This window comes from Microcebus murinus, chromosome 2 (genome assembly GCF_040939455.1).
Source record: "Microcebus murinus isolate Inina chromosome 2, M.murinus_Inina_mat1.0, whole genome shotgun sequence".
NCBI lineage: Eukaryota > Metazoa > Chordata > Mammalia > Primates > Cheirogaleidae > Microcebus > Microcebus murinus.
In genome coordinates, this window is record NC_134105.1 from 41,366,567 (window position 1) to 41,388,107 (window position 21,541).

A 21,541-nucleotide genomic window follows, 5' to 3' on the forward strand; every position below is an offset into this window, starting at 1 on the left:
ATGGGATTGAAGAAAGTTCTAGTTTTTAAGATAAGAGAGGATCTTAACATGTTGAATGGCAGGGAGCCAATAAAGTGAAGAAGTTAATATAAGAGTAAGATAACAGGGTGAGTTCCCTACATTGTTAAAATTGATGAGCAAGATGAGGATTAGCAAGAACTTTGGATCATCATTTGATCTGTGAATTATAGACCCTAGAATCATTCATTCATTCATTCAACACATACTGAACACCTTTTGTGTACATTGCGTTATGCTGAATGCTAGAGAATAATGCATGATTCATGTTTATAAAGCATGCACATTGTCTCTGAAGAAATGGGCATACAGATGTATAATTATGATTGCCATGTGGAAATGCTAAAATCAAGGGATGTACAAAGGTTTGTGGGAATACAAGGGAGACAGTGACTACTTCTGCTTGGGTAAATTGGGCAGGGTTTTCATAGAGGAGATGGAATTTTGCTGGGTCAAAGTGAGATCCATTTCATTGCAGGAATAGACATTATAAAGAAATGGAGGCTTGTAAATCCTGAGAACAGCATGCTAGAATCTAGGATGCATGGCTAGGATGAGCAAGATTGGATGGAGATGAGGTCTGATGATAAAGGAACTTAAATGCTGGCCAGTGGGATCTGTACTTTATCCCAGATGCCAATGTTCTCAAATGTGTATTTCTTTCTTTTTTTTTTTTTTTTTTTTTTGAGATAGTCTCACGTTGTTGCCCAGGCTAGAGTGAGTGCTATGGCGTCAGCCTAGCTCACAGCAACCTCAAACTCCTGGGCTCAAGCAATCCTTCTGCCTCAGCCTCCCGAGTAGCTGCAACTACAGGCATGTGCCACCATGCCCAGCTAATTTTTTCTATGTTTTTAGCTGTCCAATTAACTTCTTTCTATTATTGGTAGAGACAAGGTCTTGCTCTTGCTCAGGCTGGTCTCGAACTCCTGAGCTCAAACAATCCACCTGCCTCGGCTTCCCAGAGTGCTAGGATTACAGGCGTGAGCCACTGTGCCCAGCCTTCAAACTTGTATTTCTTAGAACTCTCGTCCAGTGAGGTATTACTTGAAGAAAATGTTCTGGGTTCAAATAACCTTGGAAAATGCTGCATTACTGTTTTCTCTCCCTTAGAGGTTTTCAGTGTACTTTCTCAAATAATAGGCTAGGAGAAATCCCACAAGAAAGAAACCTATTTAATTTTGTTTTATGCAGGGTTTCCCAAGGAACTCTTTTGGGGGTTGGGGGATGGTATCTATTAGCAACCTATGAACTTTGGAAAAAACTGTTATTGCAACTAATATTTATTGAACACCTGCCATGTGCCTGGTAAGGCTCTGCATGTCTGTGGTCAAAACAGACAAAAATCCCTACCCTTGTGAAGCTTCTATTCTAGGGAGAAGATGGACAATAAAGAAGAAATATAATAAGTAAGTTGCATAGTCATCTTAGAAGATGAGGGTGTTATGGACTAGAGAAAAAGTCTAGCAGGTTAAGGGGAGTGGGGAATGTGGAGGGGGTGGGCAGGAGTAGGTCTCACTGGGAGAGTGACACTGGAGCAGAAACTTGAAGGAGCTGAGGACGTGAGCCATGAGGACACGGTATGGCTATAGTCACTGCGGTGGAACATGATGAAGGCATAGAGGACTGAGAAAGTGGACAGGAGAAACCATTCCTTACAAAGACGTTATCAAGGAGAGTGGACTGGACTTAGCAAGGATTGTCGGTGGAGGGGAGGAGAGTGAGGGTGCCCTGGTGCCTCTCACTGTATTGCTACCCTCATCCTCTCCACTGGCTCTTTCTTTCTGCCTTCAGACACACACAAATCTTCCCCTTTAATTGTCTTTGCCTCCTTTTCTAGACACCTTATTTCTCTTCTTCCTTTTATAGCCAAATTCCTTTTAAAATGATGGCTACTTGCAACTCCAATTTCTGGCCCACCCACTGCTTCATGAAAATCGTTCCAAGCTGGCGTTTCCTGCAACCACTATTCTCACAGGGCATGCGTGATTTCATTCTGTCAAATCCAATGGCCTTATCTCAGTTCTCATCTTCCCAGACTGGGAATTTGAGACCATTGATTGCTTTCTTTTCTGTTGATAAAAATGACACTGAACTAATTGTCAATTCTGTATCTATCTATTTTTAAACTGTTTCCTTCATAGCCCTTATCTTAGTTTGTAATTATTTATTTAATTCGTTACTTCTTTATTTTGTATTTGCTAGGCAGTAACTCCATACCAGCAGGCCCACACTATTTTATTCACCGTTGTATTTCAAGCATTAGTGTGGCATACAGCAGGAACTCAGGATATAATTCTCTCAAGAGTGAAAATGACAAAGCTGAACAGAATTTTCTCTGTGGCTCTTCTGATCTTCTATGTTCCTGTTTCTTTCCTTTCCGTTTCTTCAGTCCCTGTCCCCTCCCCCTAACAGAGGGTGTTTCTCCATAAAGCTCAGCCCTCTGTCTTTTGCTGTTGCTTTAGAGCACTCAGCCAGAGAGCTTGTCCACTTCTCCAGCTTAGCTGAGGCCCTAATTCAGATGCCTCTTGGACATGCATCTCCTGAAGTGATTCATTTTTGAATCTTAGATTTTTAGAAAGGTTGTTTCAATTTACATTCTTACTATTTTCTTAAACTCTTGTTAATTTAAGAGGCAAAAATAACAGCTTGTTTTCATTTGCTACGTAGAATGAATTGTTTCTCCATGTGTTTACTGGCACTTTGTCCCTTCTTTTATAAATTGGCTGCTTGTGCTCTTTGTCCATTTACTGTTGAGATCTTCTAATTTTTCTTATATATTTCTATGAGTCTTATAAATGTCAATGTCATAACTCTTTTAAATCCATGTAGCTACCTCAACCTATAAACAAGGAAACTGAGATCCATAGAGATGAAGTGACTTACCCAGGGCCACCTAGTGAGTTAGCAGCAGAGATGTAATGAGAACCCAGGTCTCTTGGGGCAGTGTTCCTTACTGGTTAGCAGCCTGCCATTGTGCCCTGCACCCCAGCCATATGGGTCTTTATTTTACTGGGCCATCTCTATGGGTTCTGCCATCTGCTCAAACTTACCTCTTTTAAATCAGAATTTAGTGCCTTTTCTTGTATACCTCAAATGGGCATTTTCTGCTAGTATTTCCATTCGAGTCAGTATGCCTAGCATTTTGCTCTGACATGAACTCTTTATTTAGATGGAAATGTCCAACAGGAAGTTAGAAATGTGGGATTGAAGCTCAGATGAGAAATTTAGATTAGAAATACATATTTGGAAGTCATTTGCCTGGAAGCTTTTACTTAAAATTACCTAAGTGGATGAATTCTCTGAGTAAAAGGAAAGATGAAAGTGCTGAAGGATTGAACCTGGGAGAAAGTCCATGGTGGGGAAGTGGGAGGAGGTAGAAGAGCCAGTGAGGGAGGCTGAAAGAGTGTGGTTAGAGAGGAAGAGAGCCAAGGCAGCATGGTGTTGTGCAAGCCACAGAGGAGAGTGTTCCCAGAGGCATGGGAAATGAGTGGCCTCAGTGTTCTCAAGTGGTCTGGGAAGTTGAGGGAAACTAGGAAAGATCCTTTGAACCTGGCAGTTATAGGGCCTCTGGGTGCATTGGCATGCACCTGTAGTCCCAGCTACTTGGGAGGCTGAGGCTGGGGAGATTGCTTGAGTCCAGGAATTCTGGGCCATAGTGTGCTATGCCGATCAGGTGTCTGAACTAAGTTCATCATCCATATGGTGACCTCCCAGGAGCAGGGAACCATCCGGTTGGAGGGGAGGGGTGAACCAGCCCAGGTTAGAATTGGTGCCAGTAAACTTCCAGGCTGATCGGTGGTGGGAATGCGCCCGTGAACAGCCACTGCACTCTAGCCTGGGCAACATAGTGAGACCCTGTGTCTAAAAAAATAATAAAAATAAAGGAAACCAGTGGGTGATGGGTATCAGACAAACAGCTGGTGAGGCAGTGGAGTGAGTCAGGCGTTGTACTCTCACCCTGGTGAGCAGGCCTGCTTCACTTTTGCAATACTATATATGTGAGTATTCTGGGGAAAGCTTTTGTCAGTTACACTGATCTGAGTTCAGAAATGACTTATTTTCATTTATGATTGATCAGCAACAATAACAAAACTCCAGTACTTTCACATCTGTGACCCCATTTGATCCATATAACAATTCTGTAAAGTAAACGTGATTATTTTCTTCATTTTACAAATAGGAAAATGGAGGCTCGGAGAGTTTAAAGTAACTTGCCCTGGATTAGACAACCAAATAAGTGACAAAGCTAAGATGTTCTCATACCATGTCATGCTACCTCCTGAATCCTAAAGATGCATAAAAGGCTAAAATTGAGATATTGGCAGGGCTACATTCCTTTCTGGACACTTTAGGGGGCATTCGCTGTCCTTGCCTTAGCCAGTTTTAGAAGTCATCTGCATTCCTCAGCTTGTGTCCTCTTTCTCCATCTTTATAACTAACAGTGGTAGGTCGAATTCTTCTCATATCTCATCTCTCTGACACCTTTCTGCCTCTTCTTCTTTTAAGGATTTGTGTGATTAGATTGTGCCCACCTGGAAAATCCAGGCTATTCTCCCCTGGAGACTCCTCTGTTATTTTAGCCCTCCTTGGGGTCCCCCTTCAATGCTGTCTTAGGACCTATATCACTTTTGTGCATTTGTTTGTTTAGGTTTCATCCCTGTGGTTAGACTTACCTGGAGCTCCTTGAGTGCAGGGCTGTGTCTTGCTCAACTTTCTATCCCGATGCCTAGGGCCTGGTACATACTGAGTATTTGGTAATGTTTGGTAAATGAACAAAAGACGGCTTCCTGCAGGGAATTGGTCTTAGCAATGTGCTGGGATGCAGAAACCTCCTAACTTTAAACCCGGGGGACTTTGCCTGGGTCATAAGACCAGCCAGTGGCACTGCTTACTTTAAAACATAAACTTCATGAAGCAAATAATGACTTTTTGCAGATCATTAACTTACTTGTTATAGCTACTGACCAACTTGTAACCTTGGGGAGAGGTCATGGAGCCTCATTTTTTTTCATCCGAATCAGGAGGCAGTGGACTGTCTGATCACCAGAGGCAATAGCAGAGGGTTAGAGCACAGGCTCTGCAGCCAGACTGCCTATGTTTGAAACCTGGCCCTGCTCCTTGCTGTGTTTCGAAAGTTACTTAACCTCTCAGTACCTCATGTCCTGTATCTGTAAGATAGTGAATTATAGCGCCTACTTCACAGGATTGCTCTGAGGATTAAATAAGTTAAGATATGTAAAGTGTTTAGCACATTGGCTGTCATTATTGTTATCATGGAATTCCCTTTGTGGTCTAAAATTTATGATACAATTCTGTTTTTTTTCTGGAAGGAGGGTCCCCAGACCCCCTCTTTTCTCTTTTCTTGCCCCAGACTGGCTTGCCTTTCTCACTGTCACTCTCCTTCTTTCCTCCCTCTTGCTGACAAGTCTTGCATTCCCCCAGTTCCCTTACAGCCCTAGCCTTCCTGACCCAGTTTCCCTATTGTTGGCAGAGCCTCCTGGCCAGTCTGGGTGTGGCTCTTGTGGAACATCTGTGGGATGTACTGCCCCCTGCAGGCCAAAAGCACCCTCAGGTCCACTGCCCTGACCTGAGAGTTGAAGTTTTCTGTCCTTTGGCCATTTAGGACTACCAACACGGTGAACAACATTATCCCAACTGAGCCTTATCGAGTACTTCCTGTGTGCCAGTCCCTAATAACAGAAAGGGGTAGAGTATTAGGGGTTAAGTGACTCCGGTGTCTGCACTGGAGTCAGGCTGCTTGTATTCTATCCCTGGCTTCCACACTGTTAGCTGTGAGATCTTGGGCAAGTTACTTTTCTGAGCTTCAGTTTCTCATCTGCAAAAAGAGATAAAATAATGGTATTTAATTCATTGTTTAGTTACAAAAAGTAAGTGAGATAATTCATATAAAGCCTGTAGTGGTAAGTATGAAGAATTCTCAGCAATGAATAGGAATTAGAAACTGTTCATTTCCCCAGCACCTTTGGATTCAGTTCATTACAGTGTAGTTCCGTTATTTTGTTTGCAGTTGTGTGATTTTCCCAATCAACTCTATCCATATTCAAATGTTAGTACAAAACCAATTTGAAAGCCAAATGTAAATAGTTTTTTTATTTAACTTTTTGATTCAGTTCAGCAAATAATTATTGAGTATCTCTTCTGTGTTAAGCACCATGGTAGGGGCTGGGAATAGGAATTTGGAGTAAGATATAGGTTCTGCCCTCAAGATGTTTGCAGTTTAGAGGAGAAAATGGACATTTAAATATTACAGGGAGAAGGAACAGTAGGAGCTAAGGCACAGAAATGTGAGCAGGCCAGACAGCATGACCCAAAACAGAGACATGCAATCTGCTCTCTGTGGCTAGAAGTTAATGATGGGGGCAAAGGTTGCAGAGCAGGGGCAGGGGGTGAGGAGGGAGAGGAAAGTGGGCAACATGAGAGGTAAGGCCAGAGAAGTTCCAGGTCATCCAGAGCTTTAATGCTATCTTAGAAATTAATTTGAGGGCAGTGGAGAGACATTGAAGGAATTTTGGTAAGGGTGATGTGATCAAATTGTGTTTTAAAAAGGTCATTTTGACTTCAGTATAGAGGATGAATTGGAGAGGACCAGACTAGGGACCGAGATTAGTTAGTAAACTACTGTAGTGCACCTGTGGAGAGATGATGAGGACCTGCATCAGGGTAGTGAGAATGGAGAGGGAGGTGGGGAGGAAGAGGAAAAGACAGAGGGAGTGGTAAGAAAGTAGATCTGTATGACTTGAAATAACTGAATGAACATGGAATGAGAGAGACAGTGGAGCCTAAAATGATGGGTGGGTGGTGGTGCCATTGTGTGACAAGAAATGTTGACTTAGAGATGCTGGCAGAATAAGCAGGTGGAGATGTCCAGTAGGTCGGGGACTGGATATTTGGGTCTTGTGCTCAGTGGGGACCTTTGGCTAGAGCACATAGTTGGGAGTCATCTGCTTGCAGGTGGTAGTTGAATCACAGGAGTGGGTAAGTTACTCAGGGAAGGTGGGTGGTGAAAGAGAAGAGGCGAAGGACCACACCCCAGCTGCGGTTCATAGCTAATTAAAGATTGAGCGAAGGATAGAGATGAGGTGAACCAGTAACAGGTGGTGTCTCAAAAAGCAGTGGAAAAGACTATTTGAGAAGAAAGAAGGCAACAGTGTCAGATGCCTCAGAGAGGTCAAGGAATGTCAGGACAAAACAGTCCATTGGACTCAACAAGCTGAAGGACTCTGAGGGATTTCTGCGTGTTCATTTCACAAGCATAAAGCAGGGTCAGCAGTGCCTTTCTTGGAGAGAAAAAAGGACAAAGTGAGGATCACATGAAGGGAAGTTAGGACTGTTTGCATGTTGAGCCGATGCACTAGATTGTGAGCTGAACCACATAGACACACACAATTCCACTGCTTAGAGGAAGCCTCCATTAATAAATTAATAAAATTTATAAGTTCTTTAAGGGTTTTTTTTCTCTGCATAAAAACAAATATGTTGTTTATATGTATACACATATGTAATTTTAAAAATAAATATTGGCTTCTACTGTGCATGCTCTTCTGAGACCTGCTTTTTTTCACTTTACTGAATAAAGTGATCATCTTTACAGTTACTACATATAGAAATACAGTTTTTAATGGCTGTAAAATAGTCATTGTTTAAATACACTATAATTTATTTAACAAGTTGGACCCTTCATGATGTTTCTAGCTCTTCTATACCGCAAACAACAGTGGAATGAATATTTTTGTACATATATCTTCTTTGCACGCTTCAGTAGGGTAAATGTAGGCTAAATTCCAGGGACTGTGTCCTCATCATCTCTGAATCCTTGGCACAAGGCATCAAGTAGGTGCCCAATAAAAATGTTAAAATGCCCTGTTATAAAGTCTCTGAAGTCCTGCAGTATCTTATTTATCTTTGTATTTTTAGCATCTACAGCAGTGATCAAGAACACAAAAAATTGTTTGCTAAAAAAATAATTTCAGGGATGTGAAAAACTCTAACCAGAAAAGGAAGTATCCAGTAGTGATTTCTGCTTTTAAGTAATGTGTGTTTCAAAAGCATTTCCTAAGCATTGCCAGCTAGGAAACACCTTTAGACATTTCTACACTTGATCTTGGCCAAAGGTCCAAGAAGTGATACATTTATTTTTTTTTTTTTTTTTTTTTTTTTTTTTTTTTATTTTTTCAAGAGTGAGCAAGATGAAAGAAGTGATACATTTAGACATTTCTAATGAGTACTATGCATTCCTTTTCCTCCTCCTGCTTGTGATGAGTATTGATCTACTCCTTTCCCTGGTACGTAGAAAGGCTAGATAAAATTTCTTTGTAAATAATTGGTTAGAGTAAAATATTAAAGAGTCTTAATATTATGTTATCCTTGTCTTCCCTTCAAAGTTAACATTTCTTTTTCACCTCCAGGATTCTCCTCATAGAACCTTTAAAGCAGGGACAGTGTCTTGTTTAAGCCTTGCATGACTAATGCCTGCAGAGTATCTAGTGCAAATAGGCCTTCGTGCAGTAAATGTGTGGAGAACAAATGAATCAAGCCAGTAGTGGGCTATGCAGTTGGCATAATTAGAAAAATTCTCTAAGAGTTTTAACCATTTTCCTAAATTTAAATCCTTCTTCTGTTCCCCTTTGTTCAGTGATACCTCTTTTATTATATGTTAAGTTCTTATTTATTATAGGTTCTGTTTCTGAGCTGCTCCCCCCTCAACCTCTAGGAAGTTTCATTTTTTTATTCCGTAGATCTATCCATCTATATATATTTTTTTTGGTGTTGGTTCATATGATTTTAATTATTGCTGCTTTATAACATGTTCTAATATCTTATAAGGCTAGTTGTACCTCATGACTTTTTTTTTTTTTTTTTTTTTTGAGAAGGAGGATGGAGACTCCTGTCTGAAATGCCATCATCCTCCTAATAAGCAGAAATATAGAGCTTTTCAAGGGTGGGTTCTCAGCTTCAGAAGATCGCTGTTCAACTACAGTTGATGATTCTGATCATCCCGTCTCCACTGAAAACAATTCTGTGACCTCCACCCAGGACTTTCCTCCATCTGATCTAGGCTGAGCTACCTCCTATAGCAGAAATAACAAAAGACTTACTCTGTCCCTCCCAACCACTGGCCTGAGGCAGGGATGCAGGTTTTAGCTTTCAAAACAGAGTGGAGGATGTTTTAAAGACACAGAAAATATTTTTGCCATTTTTTCAGGCCATTCCCTCTGTTACATATTCCCCACTATCAATATTTCCCTTCCATATCTATGGGGAAGAAGGGCAACACAATCATCAAGTTATTTCCTGCAAAAATGGGATGATGTTTCAGATGGAAGATTTATACTTATATGTCATTCATTGCAAAGCTTTGGCGGTATATTTACAACAACAGATTACCAGGCAAAAAAAGTCATAAGCAGCAACTATAACAGTAAGGACTGACAAGGCAAAATGGACTATCACCTTGTACACATGTCTGATACAGGGCTGGGCTAGAAAGAGTGAGTGTAGAGCTATTAGTTGTACTCTGTTAGTGATCTGAGATACTGGCGTCTGTAAATTCAGAAATCATATACAGTACGGAACAAGGTTCAGGATGACAAGGACAGATCAACAGAAGAGGAACAAGGTTCAGGATGACAAGGACAGATCAACAGAAGAGGAACAAGGTTCAGGATGACAAGGACAGATCAACAGAAGAGGCGATAGCCGGGGGAAATCCTCACTAAAGAGTTGTCTCTCGGCTGGGCGTGGTGGCTCACACCTGTAATCCTAGCACTCTGGGAGGCTGAGGCGGGCGGATTGCTCGAGGTCAGGAGTTCAAAACCAGCCTGAGCAAGAGCAAGACCCTGTCTCTACTATAAATAGAAAGAAATTAATTGGCCAACTAATATATATATAAAATAATTAGCCAGGCATGGTGGCTTATGCCTGTAGTCCCAGCTACTTGGGAGGCTGAGGCAGGAGGATTGCTTGAGCCCAGGAGTTTGAGGTTGCTGTGAGCTAGGCTGATGCCATGGCACTCACTCTAGCCTGGGCAACAAAGTGAGACTATGTCTCAAAAAAAAAAGAGTTGTCTCTTCATCCTATAGATAGAATAAATCATTAAAGAACTGGTTAACAAAACCTCATAACTCTTCTTTTTCAAAATAGCATTTTATACTTTTGTCTACCTATATTTCTAAAATAAGTTTAGAAATATTTGGTTGTATTCTAATAAAAACAACCTACTGAGATTTTTTAAAATTAAGATCACATTAAACCTATAAATTAATTTCTATATTGTCATCTTTGTCCTAATCTTTCCATTTCATAATATGGTATATTTTCCCTTTATTCAAATCTTCAGTTATGTACTTTAGTAAAAATATATGTTATTCTTCATATGGGTCTCTCATTCAACCAACCTACTCTCCTGATTTCCATCTCCTGTCATTGTGCTCACTGCTAGAGATAACAGAGGTGAACATGTTATAGCTCTTTCATTCAAGAAGCTCACTTTGGTAAGCAAAAGCGAGAATGGATCAGATAATTACAACTAACCATGGTAACTATTGTTACTATGATGCTAAGAAAGCATAGAGCAGGGGTACCAACCAAGGCTGGGCGTATTAAGGAAGACTTCCTATAGGAAAGGACCCCTGAATGAGTCTTAAAAGCCAAATGGAAATTAGCCAGATGAAGAGAGAAGAAGGAGTATTCGAAGTAGACAGAATGTTCATTGGGGTGTATGTTTAAAAGTAAAGAGATGAGAAAAAAATATTCAGTGTTCTAGGAGCAGCAAGTAGCTGGGCTATTGCATGACAATGGAATAGTAGCTGGAAATGAAGCTAGAAAGTAGGTGGGAGTGTGGCAGATTGTGAAGGGACTTGTGTGAAAAGGTAAGAGTTTGGATATAGAATTGAAGCATTTAAGTGGAGGAGTGAAACGATCAAATTTATGTTTTAGGAAAAAGTCCTGAAAAGAGAAAACACTAAAATTAAATAAAGGCCACTCTTGCTGCAGTATGGAAGGCAGCATTGAGGGGTACCAAACTTAGCCAGAAAAGCCAGTCAGGCGGCCTCTGTAGTCATCTGGAAGTGGCAGCAAGGGACAGAGAAATAGGAGTTTCAGAGTTATTAAGGAGGCGGCATGTACACAGATAACATACGTGCCTGCTCACACACCCACTCTTGTTAGTGTATTCCCAGTGCTTTATGGTTTTCACTAGTTTAAGCAGGATTTTTTTTTCCTGTTGTATTTTTACTGATTATTGCTGACCTAAGAAAGCTGTTGATTTTTAAAAATATACCTATCTTGTATTCTTCCATTTTTTTTAACTTTTAATTCTAAATGTTCAGTTGATTTCTTCGGTTTTTCTAGGTATTTATTTTTATCTTCTTTTGCATATTGATATTTTTGACCCTTTGCCTTTTCATTTGTATTATGAAAATTTCCAACATACCCCAAAATGAAGAGAATATTATAACAAACTCCATGTGCCCTTCACCCAGATTCAGTAACTGTTGAAATTTTTGCCCCACTTCATCTTTCTCTTTTTTGCTTTTGTGTTGCTGAAGTATTTTAAAGTAAAATCTCAGACCTTTTGTCATTTCAGTTCTATATACTTCAGTGTGCATCTTTAAAAAACATGGGTATTTTCTTATGTAACCACAATGCCATTGTTATCATGCTTAACAAAATTTACAATAATTCCATGGTATAATTTAGTATCTAGTACATATTCATATTCCTTGTTTATCTCAAAATATCTTTTAACAGTTGGTTTGTTCCAATCGGGATTTGGATCACACAGTCACATGTCACATTTGGTAGTTTGGACTCAAAAAACTCTTTTAGTCTATAGCAATCCCTAACCCTACCCCCCTTTTAAAAAAATGTCATTGTTGAAGAAAACAAATCTGTTGTCCTGTATAATGTCCACATTCTGAATTTGCCTGTTTTTTCACACTGTAATTTAACTAATTTCATCTTTCTCCCATATTTCCTATAAACTGGAAGTTGCCTTTGAATGACAAATTGAATTATGTTTCATTTTTTCTTTTAGGGGAGAGTGTAAGACTACTTCATAGGTAGGGCTGTGAAGTGCTTCCTCTGTCTCATTGCCCCACGCTTAGGGATTAACATTGATCAGTGGGTTTAGGTGATGACAGCTCATCCCTCAGTTATAAATTTCCCCATCAACCTTTCATCAAATGAGTTCATTCACTGATGGTTGTCTTCTGAATGAATTATTTCATCATGGGCTACAAAAAGTTTTTCTAATACTGTCAATCTTTTCACATTTATTAGCTAAATAAAGAACATTCCTTTAATAACTAGGGCTATTTTGTCTTAAAAATACCGTTGGTACAAAAAAATAAGATAAATAATTAATTTTTTTCCCATTATTATAATTTTTGGATTAAGGAATTGGTACCTTCATTTGTTGTTTTTAAGAATCTATTAATCATGCTTCTAGTGTATGACTACTATACTGGCTAGTCTCGTGGTTCTCCCCCAGTGATTATCTTATTATCTCAGCCTTTGTGAAATAGTTCTCTTTTGCACAAGAGCCCTTACATCTTTGGGTGTGTGAGTGACCTTTTCGGTCCTGTGCTTTTCAGAAGAAGACAGAAACAACCATTCCTTTGGTTTATCTTCTTCTCCTGTTCCAGGTCACACTGTGAACAAGATGCGTAAACACTCAGATGCAGAAGTGGCTTGTCTTGCCGGAGAAGTTTATACTGAATGGAAAACTTTCATTGAAAAACATTTGGATAGACCTTCTATTGAAGTCCAAAGTGATCCCAAGACGGAGTCATTTAGGAAAAATGCTCAGAAATTACTCTCAGAAGCCTTGGAATTAGAGGTAATGTCCTGGTTGGAATGGGATTGCTGGGTGCTCTTGGTTAAGTGAGCCTCATGTTTTCATAGTGAAATTTCATAGTTTTTGTGTTGTGGCTTTATTCTAACTGATTATTCTTTAAAGATTCTGAATGTATAAGCATTCTGGGAGACAGTGTTTTAGGAATGCAGGCTTTAGAACTAGCAAGACCTGGGTTGAAACCTTGGCTGTAATACATTCTAGTGACACCTAAGGCAAATCCCTTAACATTTCTCAGACTTGGTTTCCTTATCTGTAAAATGAAGATTATAATTCCTACCACCTAAAGTATTGGAAAGGTTAAATGAACCATTTATACAGAGGAATAGTAAGCATATAGTGCCAGCTGATTAGAAGCTATTTTAATAAATGTTGGTTCCTTCCCATTTAAAATTCTTTCCTTTCCCACAAAGTAAAAATTCCAGGTCTACTGTGTTAGGGAATATCAATGGCAAAATACATAGCCGTCTGTTAAAAAGACCCAACTTCCCTATTTTTTGTCAGCACCCATACCTTTAGTTCTAAGGCATGAAATCAGTTGGATAGACATATTCTTTATTTTAATACCCAGCAGTTCAGATGATATTAATGGTTTGAGATATATATGTTGGAAGAAGGATTTTTGCTCATTAACAATTGTATTAATCGTCATCAAACAATAAATTTTATAATTTTATAATTAATACTCTTGATGATCAGACATGTAATACCGATGATTTTTCCTCTCCCCAGGGTCTCCCTCTGTCACCCAGGCTAGAATGTGGTGGTGCATTCATAGCTCACTGCAGTCTCCAACTCCTGGGCTCAATTTATCCTCCTGCGTTAGCCTCCTGAGTAGCTGGGACTATAGGCATGGACCACCACACCCAGCTAGTATTTTTTTTTTCTTATTTTGTACAGATGAGTCTTGCCATATTGCCCAGGCTGGTCTTGAACTTTTGGCCTAAAGTGATCCTCCTGCCTGGACCTCCCAAAGTGTTGGGATTATAGGCGTGAATGACTGTACCTGGCCAAAAAATTAATATTATTAACATAAGAAGCAATTCAGAAGTCTGCTTTAAATGCTAGATCTGTTACTACATTCTCTAAAAAAAATATTTTAACCTTTCTACCTCAATTGTTTATCCACCAAACAAAGAGAAATAGACTTATAGTATATTATTTACTTTTTTAAGAGAAAGTTTTGGGGTTTTTTAAATATGAACTTATAATAGAAAATGAGAAAAATATAGAAAGGGAAAAAAAATCACCATCAAACCTGACACCCAAACATAATCTTATTAATGTTTTGATGTATTTCTTTTTTTGTAAATTATTATGGCTTCTTAAATGAATGCCGGGTAAGTTATGTTTATCGAAGATTTATTAAGAGCAAATTATGTGCTATTATGCCATAAGGTATTTTTATTGATTATTTAAATAACATTGCAGAAAATTGATGTAATTATTTACATTTGTGTTGTCTCTTTAATCTTGATTAATTTCAGTGTCATTTTTCATATCCTTTTCTATGTATCTTTATTTTTTCATATTTATAATTTTTTAATATCTATTTGCTAGTTCAGTGAATTGATATGCCATAAGTTTTCTTAACTTTCCTAAAGGAAGTTTTAATATGATCATTAAACACTTGGAAGAGAGAAAAAAATATGAAGGTTTTAAGTCTAATTTTCCAGAGTATCGATTAGCCAACAAGACTTGCTATTTTAAATAAAGTTTATTTTTGAAATAAACCAAAATGATTGCAGCAATGGACAGTATGGGTATATAATATGTAGTTAATGTGGTGGTAAATACCAGTTCCCTTTGGTATCATTTTAAGTAAATGATAATAACGAAGCTATGATTGTAAGGATTAATGAGCAGTTTGCCTACTGTATTAAAACTCCATAATAATTATCCTTTTAGTTTATCCATTAATTATCCTTTAAATGGCACATCAAGTGATAAGCACTCAAGTGTTACAAAGCAAAGTTAAAAAAGTGATACATTTGTTAGTGCTTTCCACCGTAATTGGAAAAAAATATCAGATTAAGCATAGCTGAATGGTTCTGTTCCCAAAGAGTAAATTTAAAAAATTAAAAATATGCATCTTACTGTCTTCCTTAGCAAAAAAAAAAAAAAAAAAAAAAAAAATCAATCTGTTTTCCTTACATAGACAGCATTTGATAGTATTTTTATCCATTTAGTATGTCAGAGAATATAAATACAAACACTTTTACATAATGTTAATTCTTAGCACCTATCATCATCTGAGACATTTCCATATTAGGGTAAATCAGTGAGCCATTTAATCCAGTATCTGGTCTTTGACAGTAACCAATGTTGAGTACATTCTAATCAGACATCATATCTCCATAAATATACTTAATCGGGCAATAGTGAACCATTGGGTAAGTTATTGGCCCTATGACTAAAAAGCCCTTATGATTTGATCCTAGCTTGTGATTTTACAAATACCACATCTACTTATTTATTACATTTTTGTAGGAAAAATGTTTCCATGTTGTTTCAGTCATATCCTTTAATAACTAAAGCCACAGATGAAGAATACACACATAGCCAAAAGGTGCATGTCTTTATTACCCTACAGATCTTGCTTTCTAGATTCATGGATTATTTCCTTGTTCTTGGAATAATGGAATAGATGAATAAAAACTCCATAGTTGAAACCCAGGTTCCATTCCCCTTTACTTTCTCCCTTCCGGATCTTCTTTGTTCTTCCCCGTCTTTTAGATCTTTCCTCATATGAGCATCCCCTGCGGTGTCATTCTCTTACTTCCCCTTCCTCATTATCCACTCTCCTTTCCTACCTCATGGCCTGTGATCATTTTCCTATTATGTCATTAAAAAAAATGAACCTGATTCTCAAAGTGAGCCTGTATCATTAAGAGTTATGAAACACTGGCTGGTTGGCTCAGTTGGTTGTCAGATGGTGCTAATGAGATCCAGGTCAGGGGTGCGTCCCCATATGGGACTGTTAGTTTTTTCTTTGTTTAATGGCCTCAGACTGCACCCCTGGCTTTGACCAGCTCTCTCATAAATGTATTCAAGTGGTCAAAGAGAAGTGTAGGTAGCTATGTACAAATCCAATCATGCTATTGGAAAACCCACAGAAACTTCGCTTCCAGTGGCTATTCAATTCAACAAATATGTTAATCATTAGCCTGTAAATGATTAACTGAAATATGAGATAGTCCGAAATAATGGCACTAGAAAGTTTAGACACACAAAGTATGGAGCAGTTAAATCTGATGGGGGAATCTGGGAACATTTCATAGAAGAGATGGCAATTGAACTTGCTTATGTGATATTTTGCCAACTAGAAAATACTCATAAAATAGGAACATATTTCATGTTTTATCTGCTATGTATATGAGGTTATTGGAAGAGCGGAAAAAGAGGGAGGTACATATGGGGAGGAAAGACATTCATTTAATGAATATTTATTGAACACTTAACTACATACCACCACCTATGCTGGGCATGGGGAATTTAGAAATGGATACAATATCAACTCTAGAAGTGCTTACAATCTTCTGAGGAAGATAGACAAATAGTTAAAATACAATGTGGGAAGTTCTATATTTAAGATAAAAGTATGAAGATGACCTCGTTCCCTTGCTTTGAAAGAGCTAGAGCTTCCAGATAGGGCAGACATCACTAATTGATTATGGCACCATTTTTCACTGTTGAAGAACAGCTCTAGGTCATGCTTTATATCTTCCCCCAGCTATAGCCAATTTGTCCAAGATGGGACATCTGAATAACACACACCCACCCCACAGGCACAAATAAAGAAGACAAATCAGATTCTGTCTCTGGAAATGTGAACCAGGAAATACCAAGTAAACAATAGTGCAGATGTTGAAACAGAAGGGATGCTGGAGGAATCGGGAGGAAGCAGTGTTGTGAGTGGAGAAAAGATGTGTAGAATAGGGGGAGAGGATAAGGCAGTTGCAGTTGGTAGTGAGTAAGGCCTCTGGAGAAGAACAAAATCATGTAAGAAAGTGACCAGGCAGGTCATACAGAGAAAGGATCCAGTCCCTAAATAAATCCCTAGGTTTCTTCCAGTGTTCCTGTTCCCATTCCCATTCATGCAGATTATCACACAGCAAATCCGTTCTCAGCATCTCAGTGAGACTCTCGTCCTTTCCCCCAAAAGGGCTTATCTGAAGCACCAGGTTAGGACCCACTGGAAAGGACTCGTCAACTTGGGTGGACTTGGATCACCCAAGGGCAGTTACAAGATCGGCATTCTTCACTTCGTGCAATGAACTTGTTACACACCATGGTGCGTGATGAATCATTTTCCCTTATGAATTATATTTTAATGTCACAGATATTTTTCTTCATTTTTTCATCCTGATGGTCTTCGTTTAACAAGAGGCATGCATAAAATTGTTAGGCATTCGCTTTCTGTTCCCATCAAACCACTGGCACAGCACCTGTTGGCTGCTGCCTCTTAGCTACCGGTGTACATGGCGGCTCCTTTTTAAGCTGTGCGTTTCTGGAAGACTGAGGTTGTGGCTTTTCTGTTCTGCCTCTCTAAGATCAGGCCAGACTCAGACTAGAAACTCAGTTAACTATTATATTTGCTGAATGAAGTATGTGAATTCCAAAGCATTCTCAGTCTTCTTTTTTTCTTTTTTTTAAATACAAGTACTACAGTTTGATGGAATGGCCATGATTTGTTTTACAGACACAGACACACACACACACACACCTTCTTTCCTTGATAACCACTCCCTCCAAAAAAAAAAAAAAAGACTTGCTAAGTCAATGTCTGAATAGTTGGACTAACCGGCTTCACACTGAGGCCAGGAACCTTTCTGGCAAATGCTGGCCAGCCAGCCTCCTTTCTAGCCTCCTGAAGTAGTCAAGTGCCAAGGTTGCTTCAGGCCAGGGGCTAGATCAGTGCCCACCCAGGAAGCCCTGAAAACTTTGAGAAGTCAAGGGTCTAGAGAACCATGTGCCAGGTCCACTCAGTCCAGCACAAGCCTCGGAGACTCTCTTTCAGTCATTGGAAACACAAACTTTCGTGAGTGCCTTTTGTCTGCTAGACCTAGGTGGATGTCTCAGCCTGAATCTTCATTCTCTCTCTCTCTGTTGATCTCTCTCTCCCCCTCCCCTTCTCTCTTGCTCCACTGCCCATGCTATTCCTTATATTGTCCAAGTTTCTTTTTTCTATTTATTTTGGTCTGTCTCTGAGCACATTTAATCAAATGTCAGGTGATCCTTTTTTATTTGGGGTATGTTTTCTCTTTTTGTTGAACTTGCACTTTACACAGAAGTGTAGAATATATACAGAACAGTGGACACAATGTATACATATAGCTCAGTGAATTTAGCAGAAAGCAAATGCCCCCTTCACCTGGCCAAATGCTGCTCCTTCTCCAGGTCTCAGGTTAAACACTTTCCTCCTGAAGCCAGGCACTGCGCTGGTGGGTCGGGGGGCTTCCCCAGGACTGTCCTCTCCCCTACCCCTACTCCCCTCCCCTCTGCTGCTGCTGGGGCCCTTGCAATCTCTGCCCACCGCCTGTGTCTCCTGCTGTACCATGCTCCCCACAGACTCGGGCTGAGCCCGCCGTGTTCCTCAGCCCAAGCACAGAGCCTGACACGTAGTAAGTGCTGAATAAATATTTGAATGAGTAGCTGAGGTATGGGGGGAACAAAGGAAAAAAAGGACGTGAGAGAGAAATTTGTTTCCTGTTTTCAAGGAACTTACTAGAGGGGAGACAAGCTCAAAATATAGATCATTATACTATATTATGATAATGACTAAGGGAAGCTCAGGACATGGTGGCAGCATGGAGAACTTTCAGCCCTTTGCACTAAGACTTCTTCGTTTTGGTTGTTTGGTTTGTTTTTTGTTTTTTGTTGTTTTTTTTTCCCGTAAGCTTTGACTTAGAAGTGTGTTTTCTAGGACCAGGTGTGCCTTACTAAGGGAACACGCACAAGTGCGGAGACATAGAGGTGCGTGCAACAGCTGAGAATGCTCAGGCGGGCTGTAGTCAGGATTGGGTTTGGAATAGTGGGAGATGGGCCGGGAAAGGAAGGTAGGGCTGGGGATCCCTGACCAGCAGCCCATCCGTATCCAGACCGTGAGGACAAAGTCCCAGACCTGTCCTACTTTGATGAAGTGTGTGATCTCAAGATGGCTTGGGTCTGAGCCAGACCCACCGCAGAATTGCTGCAGGTCCCGTCGCCTAGGCCTGCTCTGCTTAACTGAACCTGCAGGGTCTCTCGGAATGTTGAGGGGGCAATCAGAAAGGTAAAATTTTAGGAAGACATACGAACTTTGGAGCAGAGGAGTCCGGGTCAGAGTCCCAGCTCTGTCTTTTAGTAGTTGTAAGACCTTGAGCCTTTGAACCTGTTTCCTTAGCTGTACAATGTGATAATAGGAGTTATGAGCATTAAATGTGAAAAGTGATTTATAAACTGCTCTGTCCACATATTAGGATACAGACCCAGGGTTTATATAATGCTCTAAGGGTTTTGTTAAAAGGAACTTTAAAAACAAACAAAAAAATGAACAGTTCTACTGATTTATTATCCTTGCTCTTCGTTTCCTGGTTGGTAAAGTACAGGGCCCAATACCCATTGCTTAGTTCAGGCCAGTTTCCTGTTATAATGGCAGATATTACCACCCGGCAGGGGTTGTGAATGAGGTCCCTGTCACAAAGCACATGGCCTTGTTCCTTAATTGCCAGGGTGGAATTAATTTGCTCTTCCTGTTTCTCTTGTGACAGGAAGTAGATGTCCTTGAATTTCAGTTGATTAATGGAGGCCTCTGAGCAGAGTGCTGCAGCCTCTCTTGCTTTTAATCCTTATGCAATGCAAGGCCCTAATTTGATAATTTTGCTGTTTTTTAGATGGATCACCTACTGGTTGAAAATATTGAGCGGGAAACGTTTCATCTCTGCTCCCGCCTCATTAATGGGCCGTACCGGCGGACGGTGAGAGCCCTGGTCTTCACATTAAAGCACCGAGCTGAAATCCGGGCTCAGGTGAAGAACGGCTCGTTGCCAGTCGGCACGTTTGTACAAACCTACAAAAAGTGACCTGAGGACGATTCTAACCCTGGGACGGGCAGAGAAGAAAATGGGCCTCTCCACCATTCAAAGACGCTTTTGAGTTTGGGTGATGGCTGATGCCGGCTGTGCTAGATTTTCCCCTGGTGCCGTTCCTTTGCAGACAGGATGCAGAGAGCCCTGGGAGACGAGCCTGCAGGAACGTGCTTCATTAGCTATAGCGCTGGTGCTGCCTAACAGGACGCACACTGGCTGTCACTAGGAAGCACCATACGGTTGCCATCACCCAACGCCGTGAAAGGGTGACGGATTTCACTGTGAGTATGCCAAGGACACCTCTAAACTTCCCCCATGTCAGGCAGATGAAGTCGCTACTTTATTTCACCACCCCGCAGGTAACTGAAACTCAATTACTGCTGCTGCTCACTCGGTTCCATCCCCCTGAGTTTAGATAGCTCTGGTGCCTCTCAGAACTCCCCTGTCTGTTCTCTTTGCTCTACCCCAGGGGTGAGCCTGCCAGAGCCAGCCGACTACCCCTTCTTCCCAGAGCTCACTTATCTGAACATTTCAGCTTTCCCTGGAAGACCTTCTGCATGGTCTCCAGAGCCCCCATGCTGAGGCTTCTAATGAGGAACTGGCCCGAAGCCTCCCACACCTTGGGGTTTATTTGAATATGTTGGCTCTCTCAGTTTAGGGCTCTGCAGAAGATACATAATGAAATTTCTCTTGCAATGAATTACAACAGTAGAAAAAAATACATACATATATTTTAAAATGAAATATCTCTATACAGGCCTGCTTGAACAATTATGTAAATGATATTTGCTTTTTTAAAGTAATAATAAACTGGGACTTTTTTCCTAAAACAAAAGGTGGGATTTGTTCATTGCAAGGTGTTCTGGGGTTGAGAAAGGGTACAGTTGGTGAAATGAAAGAATGATGGAATAAGAATTTGAGGGAGGTGGCAAGAATCAAGGAAGGTTTTTTAGATGAGGGGAGACTGGAACATGTTTGTAATCTGAAAGGAAGGAGCTAATAGAAAGGGAGAGATTTCAAATCCAAAAAAGGAGGGATGGGCTGAAAAGCAAGGGCAGAAGGGAAGGGACTAATGTTATGTCTACCTTCTAAGTGCTGAGTGCTTTTACTAAAATAGTTTATTATTAATGACATTTTCATGGATCTTTATATAGTTCTGTAAACATCCTGTTTAATTCTCTCACCTATTAAGTAAGTATTGTTGTTTTAGTTTTTTAGATCTATTCATTTATTCAGCACCCATTTGCTGAGTTCCATGGAGTACGATGGATGCTGAGCAGTAGCTACAGAAAAAACCCTGAGGCTCACAGAGCAGAAGTACCTTGTTAAGTTTCCCACTGTGAGTAGCTATTGGAGCTATAATAATAATTAAGCACTTAGCCCGTGCCCAGCACTGTAGTAAACTTTTTACAAAAGGAAAATACCCAATTTAAGATGAGGAAAGTGGGGCTCACAGGGTCACACAGATAGTGAATGATAGATAGATCTAGGATGCAAAACCCAGGTCTGCTTGACTGTGTACTGTCTCCTTGATTGGTTTCATCTGTTATCATGTTTTCAAGTATCACTTAATGTGCTG

At 40.1% G+C, this 21,541-nt stretch overlaps 1 protein-coding gene across 2 annotated transcripts in view; it reads left to right on the plus strand.

Moving 5' to 3' along the window:
• The window catches only part of TCEANC2 (transcription elongation factor A N-terminal and central domain containing 2), a 37,452-nt gene extending 16,656 nt beyond the window's left edge, over window positions 1-20,796 (plus strand). For both annotated transcript variants that reach the window (XM_012776334.3, XM_012776332.2), the window contains exons 4-5: window positions 12,684-12,877; window positions 19,768-20,796. In XM_012776334.3, the coding sequence (XP_012631788.1) occupies window positions 12,684-12,877; window positions 19,768-19,956 (383 nt within the window). In that variant the 3' untranslated portion in view covers window positions 19,957-20,796. The remainder of the gene's footprint in view (window positions 1-12,683; window positions 12,878-19,767) is intronic.
• Window positions 20,797-21,541: the final 745 nt, after the last annotated feature.